The following is a 12,895-nucleotide window of genomic DNA, read 5'->3' on the forward strand; positions in this document are numbered from 1 at the left end:
CATTGATACAGGCAATATTAAATAAAATTATCTAGGATAAAATCATTTATAAACATTATCTTCCTGAAAGAGTTGTAATATAGAATGTAACTATGTCTCTGTAATTTAATCACAAGTATTTAAAAAAATAAATGTTTTATTTAAAATGTATACAATTTTTTTTTTTTATAAATTTAACAAATTCTACTTGATGTTTTAAAACTAATGTGTTGAAAGGAAAGTATGATATACATGATTGTATGTGTATATAATTATTCTGTCTGTGTAGCAACCTAAATTTCATCAAACAGGATCTAAGTTCATGTATTAATGCAGTTTTATTTTATGGTTCAGTAATTTCAACATAAAATTGTATTTAAATTTGAGTATTCCATGGAAGGTCTATACTTGTTCATATTTTTCAAGTTTTATTTTTATTCAATTTTTTTATGAATTTCTTGTGATATTTATTTAATACTAAAATTAATTTTACATTTCAATTCCATTTATATATAAACATTTAAATTCAACATTTTTTTTTTGTAACTTTAAATATACATGGCCATCACATGGACATACAAATTTTAGGGCATATTCTTGTCACATACCATACTAAATTCTATGATATATGCAGATACCTAACCAGTATTTTATTTTATGAAAATAATTTTTGGTGTACCAATTTTTTCAGTTTCTAAGTGTTTCTTACAACATTTTATCATTAATGTGTACCCTTAATATCTTAAATGGTCTTGCCCGTCTGACAATCTGGACAAAAAGTGTTCATGGATTTTAGGGAATATAGCAAAATACATGTACATTATTAGTTATAAAAATTGTTGACAGCTTATAATGTTATATGGCCCTATATAAACGGCTGTTTCTAAATATAACCCGAGCTGCTAGGCATATAACCTGTCAACAATCTTTATAACGAATTTATAATACAGCAAGCATCATTTTTTAGAGAAAAAAGTAAGATTTCTTCATGAGTCGACAATAGCCGTGTATATAAAACTATATAAACGTCATGATTATCCAATGAAAAGCGACGTTACAAACGTGCAGTATTATAAGTACCAGTATATACTGCCCTAATAGTGGACAATGCAGACTGTGATCAGACAGTACACAGATGTGCTGACTGATCTCATTCTGTGACTGCATGTTGTATCCAACATTGGTTAGTGTCAGTTACATGTGTCACCAGCTGGCTAAAAGGTTAAATTAATTTTCGATACATCATCTGTACATATGTGTAATGTATTTCTCAATGTCAGTTTTTACTGGCCATTATTTAATGACCTTTTTTTGTGTTGAATCGTCAAAACTAAAAAAAAAATGAAATAAATGGACAGATCTGTAAAATTAATGAACTTTTAATAAACGTTTTTTGATAAAGCGGGTTAAATTTTTAAATTTTGTACAAATTTTAATTTATTGTTTACACCCTGTTTTTTTTTTTCCTTAAAAAGGGGGTTTTAATATTTTTTGTGTGGGTCGGGAACATACAAATAAATTTACGAATTTTAAAGGGTCCCATATTAAAAAATTTTCTTTATTTATGTTAAAAATAAAAAAAACAGTTTTTACTGTTTTTTTTTTAATCTTTTTTATGTCCCAAAAAAATCCCTTTTTTTGTAAACTAAATCTGTTCATGTAAAGAAAACATTTACTTCTTCTCAAATAATCTAAATAAACATTATTTGTATATATTGTAATAAACAGCCAAAGTTTTATCTTAAGCTATAATGATCACATTTTAATTTGCAGACAAATACCTTTTAAATCAGATTTTCTTTTCAATGAACAAACACATGCACTACGAACAAACAATGATTGTGAAGCCTGTGCTAAAATATACTCTCATAAGGATTATTGTATATATGTACTATACTTTGCTATTAATTTATGTTCTTTTTGATGATATGATGTTATTTAAAATCTGGGTGAATTTACATGTAACCCAGGGGTCCACTGGTTTGTTGTGGGGGCAGGGGTGAAATTTCTCCATTTGGGAACAGTCTTGGATTTTTGGGAACATTGATTGAAATCTAATTGTCCCTTTTGTTTCTGACTGGCTTAAAATTCATGTGGTGATTTTTAGTTGGTCATTGAAAATTTTGTGAAAATCTGCTTAGTAAAATATCCAGGAAAGTTCAGTAAGGGGGGACTGTCTGCCCCAAGATACAAACCAAAAATATGTGTTAAAAGCGCCATAAAAAAAACCAACCAGTCAACATAAAAACTTCTTTGAGTTTGCTTGATGGAAATTTTTTCCCTGTTTAGAATTTTGACCAATTTTGAAATTTTTGCACCATAATTTTTTTCCTCTGTCTATTAAAATTTTAAAGGGACTTCCATATTAAAGGGTTTAAAGTTCACCAATAGTATAGTCACAATCTAGAGCCCAGACTAGCCTGTGTGTCCATGTAGCCTGACCAAATCTATTACTGCAGGGTCTTAATATTTCCAGCTGTTTTGGGAAAGGGCCCCTGGCATAAATTTGGAAAAAATATTGGGCATTTTTGGAAATTTGAGAATATTTTACAGTAACATACATGCACTTATTTATACTAGACTGACACATGTTTAGGTTTTTTTTAACACGTGTTTGATCATATAGCATGCCTCTTATTTAATAATAAAAAAAGAAGAAAAATTGAAACAGTGAGTTTGATTTATTGGGGTTGCTGTTAATTGAAATTTATTTTTGAAATTGGAAAAAATTTCAATTATTTTTGAAATTGGAAAAAAAGAAAGGCTATCTTGGATTGGGAATGGGACCTTATATCGGCCCTTGGTGATAGGATGAAAATGTCCTGTACTGCTAGTTGCGAAATTTATGTATGAATTATTTTGATACTAAAATCCCCTCGTATTTGAATGAACTAGTCCAGTATAAGCAAGAAGGGCAAATCCAGTAAGAAGGGCAAATCCAGTAACATAAATTTAATTTAGCATAGGTAAAAACAAATGAGAAGTGATGAATTTCTTTATTATGCATTTATTATTATTGACTTATTATTATTGTTTCTTGTTTTATTAGTTGAGGCAGAAGAGTATTGGAACTATATGAAATACCTGGACGAATTAAATAAACTCAAGACCTTATTAAATGCGGATAAAACACGACAAGAAAATCGGGATTTAAGAGGTTTGTAATGCATGTTTATTTGGAACTTTAAGTGGCAAAAATGGGTTTTTACCAACTATAATCCCAGTGTCTATTCTAGGAGTGGCAATGGGGGGATTCACCCATATTTTTGAAAATTCACCCCTATTTTTTGAGAGGAAGGGGGGATTAATTTTACATAGAGAAAGCAGGAAAAAGATCAACAAATGTAATAGATTCTCACTTTCGATAAAAATCCCCCGTTTTTCAAATCCTAGAATAGACACTGTTATCCCCGTGTACAAATAAAGTTTGACCCTTACAGCTTCTTGGTGCACTATCTTTTACAAAAAAATGATCCATGTGTTGTGAGTTGCCGTTATTATCGATATATTTAGTAATAAATAGACTATAGTAATATTTACTAAGTTGTGACATTAAAAGTTTGTACGTTACCCCAGGGTAAGATGAGGGAAAAACCATATTTGTTGTCAGTTATGAAGAATCGCTTTACGATACATGCATTTTGTTAAATATTTTAAGCTATAAAACTTTGCCATCAAATTTGCATCCAATACAAGCTGATTGTGCTTTCTGTCGCGGATTCTTGGTGTTTCTTTTTTCAATCCCCCATTATTTGTTCAGATATTAAATTTTCACATCTGTTTTTGTTACAATGTATTTTGAAATAAATCAAATTGTTCAGTAAATGTAAATCACGACTGTTATAAACGTGCACGGCTTTGCTTAAGATGTTAAAATCAATATACACATGCACAACTGAGCCGCGTCATGACAAAACCAACATAATGGGTTTGCATCCAGCATGGATCCAGACCAGCCTGCTCATCCGCGCAGTCTGATCAGAATCCATGCTGTTTGCTGTCAGTTTCTCTACTTGTATAGGGTTTGTAAGCGAACAGCATGGATCCTGATCAGACTGCGCGGACGCGCAGGCTGGTCTGGATCCATGCTGGTCGCAAACCCATTATGTTGGTTTTGTCATGATGCGGCTCAAATGTATATATTATACAATATTTATGTAATTCCAGTGTCTAATAATGGGGGCATCAACTTCGCAGCAGTGGACAACAGTTTTGAAGATATACCTAGTGAAAAAGAAATAAATGAAATAAACGCAGGTTTGTACTCTGTGTTCCTCTTATACTACATAAAGTGATATTTAAATAACATCCGGCATCAGTAGATAGGGGAGCTAATGTTTTGTTGGTTTATACATTGGACACCAATGTTAAAGGTGAAATTATTTATTGGTCAACATTGTTCAGTTTTAACTGTTTAGTGTTATATGGCAGGCCAATGTTAAGGTTGAAGTATTGATTGATCATAATTGTTTACTGTATAAGTTGTGAAGTTAGTGACACAGAAATATTGGTGAATTTAGCGAATTTACGAAAATTGCTAAAATTTTCTCTAGCTAACCAAACTATCATTAAATTCTACCCTTGCACGATTTGCTGATATTTCTTCAGCGAAATGTCTGCAATTTTAAATAAGCTAACTTTTCGAGACAGGGAAATATATACTTATACAGCAATTTGAATTATTTATTGACCATAAGAGTTAATGTTGAATTATTCTTTGACGATATATATTAAAGCAGCACACCAGTCCTCCAGATTCATCTTAATTTTCATGAAAATTTTGAAAATGTATTTAAAGGTAAAATATTGTGAAATGAACAAAGAAAGTACTTGGCACATTATAATCGGCACTTAAAATCCACGTAAATTACCAAAAAGAGGTCAAAATATGCATAAATAGCCCCTATTGCGTTAGTAACACAGTAGAAATATGGTGATAAATACTACAAAATACAAAATTAATTGCACATAAGATATAAATTATCACTTGAATCTTTAATTTGTTTACTTTTTTCAAAGTTTTATCATGGTTTTCCCAAGTTTAATTTTCTTGAAATATTTTGGGTCATCTGGAGGCATGCAGCTTTAATGTTAAATTATTCATTGATATTTTTACCCAGCAAAATATGTATTTAAAGGACTTGTTCTGCTTTAAATTTGGAACAATCCATTGTTTTTGTTGTTGTTTTTTTTGGGGGGGGAGTATACAGATCACAGAGACATGATAATATTATCTTAAGTTACAGGCAATCAAAGAGTCAAATAAATAATGAGGTTTTCAAAATTAGGTTCAAGGTCAAATAAAAGATACAAAAATTATTATTCGTTAAGCTGCACTGAAAGTTATGTTCTTTTCAATATTTTGTAAGCTCTACTATTCAAAGAATGGGGTCAGAGCCATTGTACTCACCCAGACGTCAACGTTGGTGTCAGCATAATAGTTTAGTTAAGTTTTTTTGTGTATGTTGGAATCACCAAAATTACTGAAGGGATAAGGATGAAACTTCACACACTTATTTAAGAGCATAATAAGAGACCTCTGTAAAAGGTCTATAACTCTAACATAGATTTTGACATAATTATTTCCCTTTTTGAACAAATAGATAGTTCTATATTATCCAAGCTCTTGTTTAACTATGAAGCACTGGGAATAGTCGAGCATGCTGTCCTACTGATAGCTGTTGTTCTTTTTATTTGAAATATAGACCTGTGTGCTACCATTACTCTGTATATCATAAAAGAGTATGCTACAATAACAATATTTTTCCCCCCTCTTTTGGCTTGTTAATACTTATACAATTGTTACATCAACACACCCCCCCCCCCCAAGGCTGTGGGCTGTTATCTAGGTAGCTTACGGAACGTTGGTGGTTCTACTCAGGTGCCCATTCATTCCTGAAATAATGCACAGAAGGGCATCTGAGTTTTTCCTTTACCAGTAAATTGGAAAGTCACCATATGACCTATAGTCTATACTGTGTTAGTGTGATGTAAAACCAAACCCCCAAACCCCACAAAAAAATAATATAATTGTGTGTTTACAGGTGTAGAAGAACCTAAAAGAGCCGGCACTGGGGCTTCTACAACAGAGAAAACTGAACCAACAACAACTGACAAGGATATTCAACATGTTCATGCAAATCCAGTCCCACCGGAGAAACTAACAGCACAGCAGTCTGAGCATATAGATGTTATACCGAAAAAAGATTTCATTTTTGTTGGTAAGTATTTTGCAATTTTTTTTAGAATTATCTGAAGAGTCAGATTATGTTTCTCTCCCCCCCCCCCCCCTCCCCACAAAAAAAAAGACTTATGTTAACATAGAAATATTTGACATAATTGTGTATCAATATGTAATTTATATTTTACGATTTACATAGAAATATTTTACATAATAGTATAATATGTAATTTATATTTAGCCATTTACATAATGAAATGTATGACATACTAGTATATTTATAATGTAATTATTTATTGACCATAATTTTATTTGCCGTTTGTCAATGTTTATTTTATATTTTGCCGTTTACGAAGAAATATTTTACATAATAGCAATATAATGTGTAATTTTTACTTTGCTTTAACAAAATGCTTGTAAAATACATTTTTATAAAGGTTATATTTTCTCATGAATCTGACTTGGCCTGAAAAAGTTTTTTTTATAACATCAGGGCCTTTTCCTAAGGCCTTTTCCTAGCCATGTTGGGAAAAGGTACCTTCCCCAGTTTAGGAAATTTTGCATTGTAAATTTGCTTAATTGGGAATAAATATTTGGTACCTTTTGAAACCTCCTTCATGCTCTTTTGGCAATGTACATTGTATCCTGTGCAAAATTGTTGATTTCAACCAATACAAATTTTCGTTCATAACATAACAAAATACATTGAAATTTGAGAAAACATCTGTCTGATACATTCTGGAATTAACTCCAGCGAATTTGTCAGTGTAGATATAGAGAATTCCAGTACAATTGGGATTTATTTGTTAAAGATTGGGAAAAAGTAAGTATACTTGCTATTGGGAATGGGTGTGATGATCTAACTCATGGTGACAATGGGAAAAGGGATGCACATAGAGAGGAACTGCCATACATGTATTTACCCATGTTTGACTGACAATAGAGTTCATACCCATATATTGTCAATATTTTCACCATATTATCTCAGCTGCTCAGTTCTCTTAAAATGATTATTTTCTTAGAGAAATTTTGCAGCACTCAAGCATATATAGGAAATCTAATGTGAGTTTGTTTCCTGTAAGTCTCTCATAAATTCTTTCAGCAGACAAGTGATTTCCCATAGGGTAGAAAATGTTTTATATTATCTTTTCTCAGATTTAAGACCCTGCTTTTACCATTGTCTTCTATGATAGCAGGGATAATGTTATAACCTAATGAGATGTAACCAATGAAATTCCAGCAATTGTACCATGTGATCATTCTATATTATGTAATAAATCATTATTGGATGGAATATAAAATAAAATATACATGTAGCTTGGTTTCATCCCTGAAGTAAAGCACAGAAGGGCACCTCTGAGGTCTTCTTCCATGAGTACAGCTTGAAAATCGCCATATGGCCTATACTGTGTTGGTGCATCGAAAACCCATTTATAAAAAGGTGTGCACATTGGTTAATGTTTGACCAGCATGCTAATTGGTTGCTGGCCGACCAGAATGCTTATTGGTGTATGTCTGACCAGCATGCACATTGGTTGATGTTTGACCAGCATGCACATTGGTTGATGTCTGACCAACATGCACATTGGTTGATGTCTGACCAACATGCACATTGGTTGATGTTTGACCAGCATGCTTATTGGTGTATGTCTGACCAGCATGCACATTGGTTGATGTTTGACCAACAAGCACATTGGTTGATGTTTGACCAACATGCACATTGGTTGGTGTCTGACCAGCATGCACATTGGTTGATGTTTGACCAGCATGCTTATTGGTGTATGTCTGACCAGCATGCACATTGGTTGATGTTTGACCAACAAGCACATTGGTTGATGTTTGACCAACAAGCACATTGGTTGATGTTTGACCAGCATGCACATTGGTTGATGTCTGACCAACATGCACATTGGTTGATGTCTGACCAACATGCACATTGGTTGATGTTTGACCAGCATGCTTATTGGTGTATGTCTGACCAGCATGCTTATTGGTGTATGTCTGACCAACAAGCACATTGGTTGATGTTTGACCAACAAGCACATTGGTTGATGTTTGACCAGCATGCACATTGGTTGATGTCTGACCAACATGCACATTGGTTGATGTCTGACCAGCATGCACATTGGTTGATGTCTGACCAACAAGCACATTGGTTGATGTCTGACCAACAAGCACATTGGTTGATGTCTGACCAGCATGCACATTGGTTGGTGTCTGACCAGCATGCACATTGGTTGATGTCTGACCAACATGCACATTGGTTGATGTCTGACCAACAAGCACATTGGTTGATGTCTGACCAACAAGCACATTGGTTGATGTCTGACCAGCATGCACATTGGTTGGTGTCTGACCAGCATGCACATTGGTTGATGTCTGACCAACATGCACATTGGTTGATGTATGGCCAACATGCACATTGGTTGATGTCTGACCAGCATGCACATTGGTTGGTGTCTGACCAGCATGCACATTGGTTGATGTCTGACCAACAAGCACATTGGTTGATGTCTGACCAACAAGCACATTGGTTGATGTCTGACCAGCATGCACATTGGTTGGTGTCTGACCAGCATGCACATTGGTTGATGTCTGACCAACAAGCACATTGGTTGATGTATGGCCAACAAGCACATTGGTTGATGTCTGACCAGCATGCACATTGGTTGATGTTTGACCAGCATGCACATTGGTTGATGTCTTACAAGCATGCACATTGGTTTATATCTGACCAGCATGCACATTGGTTGCTGTCAGCATCATTAATTGTTGCCAGTAATCTCCTGGCCGTACACTTTGTGTCTGCATATACACTTGGCTATTGCTGATCACCTTTAGTATACCCTCACACATATATAAGTAGAATGTTACCCTTTAAACAATACTCCTCTTTTTTGGCAGGAAAACCACACAATCTATAAGGTGTTTAAATTGGACAGTGGATTGGAAAAAATAGTAGTTTTGGTGAGATATTTATTTTTTTATCATTTACACACATGATATTGTTATTTTGCTGATTTTAACATTTCAGCTGTGGTGTCGGCCTGCAGTGTAGCTGGGTTGGTGGGCCTCATCATGGCAGGGGTCTGCTGGTATAAGTAAGTACAACATGAGCCGCGTCATGACAAAACCAACATAGTGCGTTTGCGACCAGCATGGATCCAGACCAGCCTGCGCATCCGCGCAGTCTGATCAGGATCCATGCTGATCGCTTACAAACCCTATGACAAGTAGAGAAACTGATAGCGAACAACATGGATCCTGATCAGACTGTGCGGATGCGCAGGCTGGTCTGGATCCATGCTGGTCGCAAACCCATTATGTTGGTTTTGTCATGACGCGGCTCACATATTCTTTGTTCCTTAAAATCTTTGTGAAAGAAAAAGGCATCTCATTGTCCAATTGGTCATATTCATTACTTCTTTAAGGCCTGTATTATTTATATTTCAGTATTAGATAAGTGTTTCTTCCTCATGTTTCATCATAATGAAATTCTTATGTGGAAATATGTTCAATTCATTGATTCAACGAGGCTATAAAGTTATAATCTTTAATGTTTTATATATGTAAACTTGAATACTTATGAGGAATACAAACTGTAGTGTTTATGAGGAAAACAAATTAATGTTTATGAGGTATAAACAGTGAATGAGACATATATATTGCACTGTTAATGAGGAAAACAAATCAATGTTTAGGTATATAAACTGCTATGTGAATGAGACATATATACTGCACTGTTTATGAGGAATACAAATTAATGTGTATGAGATACATAGACTGTCATGTGAATGAGACATATATACTGCACCGTTTATGAGGAATACTGATTAGTGTTTATGAGTTATATAAACTGTACTGTTTATGAAGAATACAAATTAATGTTTATGAGATACATAGACTGCCATGTGAATGAGACATAATTATATGCTGCACCGTTTATGAGGAATACTGATTAATGTTTATGAGTTATATAGACTGTACTGTTTATGAGGAAAACAAATTAATGCTTATTATGTTATTTACACAAGAGCTACACATGTAATCCATGGTTTTACTCAACTAATTAAAACTTGGAAAAACAATATTGCTTGATAACATGCAGTACAATCGGGAGAAAAAAAAATCAGCTTTATATTTAGAAACCATAATATCTTAAGGCCATTGTCAAGCCAGAGTAATGGTAAATTCTTATTTGACACGAGAGGTCACATGCGACAGCTGTTTCCTAACGTCTTAACATTCAATGATAATGTAATCAAATCATATCACAAGGCTATCTATTAGCTGTCCAATGTTTCTATGGGTAGTTGACGTCAACTTGTCGCACTAATTAATTTCTCACTTGTACATATTGTCATTGCCTTATTTGGAGCAAAAATTGAATGCTTTTTTTTTTCTGAAAGAGTAGAATTAAAATAGAAAAGCTTATTTTTTATGCTCAGTTTTCAGTTTGCTGTATTTCAGAATTTATTATTGACGTTTTGTATGTAAAATGTTATGGCACTTACCTTTTCCCATCATTAAACAGCATCATTAAACACTGATACTTAGATCATCAAACTCTGACCTAAGCATTCAAACCATAATCCTGTCATCAAACTCTGTCCTAAGCATCCAAACTATGGTCCTTTAAGCATTCAAACCATGATACTATCATCAAACACTGATCTTAGCATTCAAACCATGATCCTTAGAGTATTCAAACCATGTTCCTAGCATCCAAACCATGATCCTAGCATTAACTCAAACAAACCCAGATCCTAGCATCAAACCTGATTGTAGCATTAAACTATGATCCAAATATCAAATCATGGTAGTATTTGGTACTTGCAGTATATCTGCTTAGCTCAATATTAAGAGCATTGAATGTGTCATGAACCTAGCATCAGTCTCTGATACTAGCATCATTAAAGGCCCAGCCCTGCAGATATATATAAAGAGCCATATTATCTCATAATGTCCTTCACACTGTGTTATAATATGACATTGTATGTGGAACAAAGATTATAAATCCCCTCTAACAGCTGTTTATGTCATTGATTAATGTCTTAAAATGATAAATTTGTTGATTAGAGCATGTAATAGTAGAAACAACATAATGTAATTTGTCATCTAAGTGCATTAATGGATTATCTCCTATTATATTATATATGTATGAAGTTAACCTGTTACTGCACTAAGGTGACATTATAATGACATGACATCTATTACTGTATATATATATTTTTTTTTGCTCTTACTTAAGTATCTGCTATAAATGAACAGAATTTATCTACTATAAATGAACAGAATTTATATATCTACTATAAATGAACAGAATTTAGCTTCAATAACATTCAATAACTGTACACACTAATGAGCTTTAATCTACTATAAATGTTCAAAATTAAAGTGACCTTATCGGCTTATGCCAATAATAAGGGTATATACAATGAGTGAAAAGATGTAAGTCATAAAAATTGTTTACATTTTGCCATAATTCCTGTCCATTTTAAAATCTACTACACATAAACAATAAAACTCGTGTGTCACCAAAGGAAATTTCTGTAAATATCCTTCATAATTTACAAATAACATTCAATTTATAAAAAGAGACTGGGGCAATCTCTTTATATTGTAGGCAGAATAAGATTCTATCCTTAACATGAAAATATCAATTGTTGGTTAATCACTATTATAACAGTCATTCTTTTGAAATATATACATGTAGTCATTAACCAACTTGACAATAAAAATATGAGCATAATGTCACTTTAAGATGGAATCTTCAAACATAATGTCATTTTAAGTTCAAATCTTCAAACATAATGTACAAAATTTATAGTTATCATTACAGTCTTCTTACAGAACAGAACAGAACAGAACATATCTTTATTAACTCAAGTTACATACAATATAACACATGATACATAACAGTAGTGAATATTTGTTAATTTAACACATGACATGGTTTTATTCAATAAATTTCTACACAGTTCAATAATATTTTTAAGGTATTTGTAAGAGGAAAATTAATAATTATCATTACAAGACAAAGGTTATGAAGTGACAATATATTATGTCATGTTACTATAGCAACATGATGTATGGTAACATTATATCGTGATAATGAACAATCCTTAGAGGTGTGTCATTGACGTCAGCATTCAGACACTAACGTGACTCGGGTCAGTGATGTATGTGACAGCTCTAAACTTCTTCCCAGTGTCTGATATGACAGCAAATGTTTAAGTCTCTAACATAAGAAATGTGAGACGAAGCTATCCAGCTTAAGCTTAAGGAGCAACTATATGCCGTTTGACTGGGGTGCCAGAAATGCGCCTGAAACAATGCATGGAAGGTTGCCTGAGGTCCTCCTCATCCATTTAAGCCCAGGTAGGTGGGCATATGTCCTACACTACAGTGTTTAGTTGGGACATAAAACCAGTTGGGATAAAAACCCAAACCAAAAAAAAAAAACAAGAAAAAAGAAAAAGAAATGTGAGCAATGTGATGAATTACTTACCGTAATAACATGGGAATAAATTTTCTTGGGGTTTTGTTTTGTTATGTTTTATTTAATAAAAATGAAAAATAAATGCAAATTATCAGGAATGCAAAATATACTTCATATCTGAGGTAATAAAACTTCAATTGGATCTTCAAAATGACACTGGACTGATACACAGGAACACCACGAAAATTTGTGTTTTTTCAACAAAAAAATAATGTTTTTTCAAATTAATATACA

General features: G+C 33.1%; 1 protein-coding gene across 1 annotated transcript in view; it reads left to right on the forward strand.

The window, feature by feature from the left end:
• The window catches only part of LOC132750106 (neural proliferation differentiation and control protein 1-like), a 46,886-nt gene that overhangs the window by 2,760 nt on the left and 31,231 nt on the right, over positions 1 to 12,895 (forward strand). Inside the window, exons 2-5 of the mRNA XM_060740052.1 lie at positions 3,029 to 3,136; positions 4,147 to 4,236; positions 6,024 to 6,200; positions 9,194 to 9,260. Of these exons, the coding sequence (XP_060596035.1) occupies positions 3,029 to 3,136; positions 4,147 to 4,236; positions 6,024 to 6,200; positions 9,194 to 9,260 (442 nt within the window). The remainder of the gene's footprint in view (positions 1 to 3,028; positions 3,137 to 4,146; positions 4,237 to 6,023; positions 6,201 to 9,193; positions 9,261 to 12,895) is intronic.

This window comes from Ruditapes philippinarum, unplaced genomic scaffold, assembly GCF_026571515.1.
Source record: "Ruditapes philippinarum isolate M1 unplaced genomic scaffold, ASM2657151v2 ctg4699_1_1_1_1, whole genome shotgun sequence".
Classification (NCBI taxonomy): Eukaryota; Metazoa; Mollusca; class Bivalvia; order Venerida; family Veneridae; genus Ruditapes; species Ruditapes philippinarum.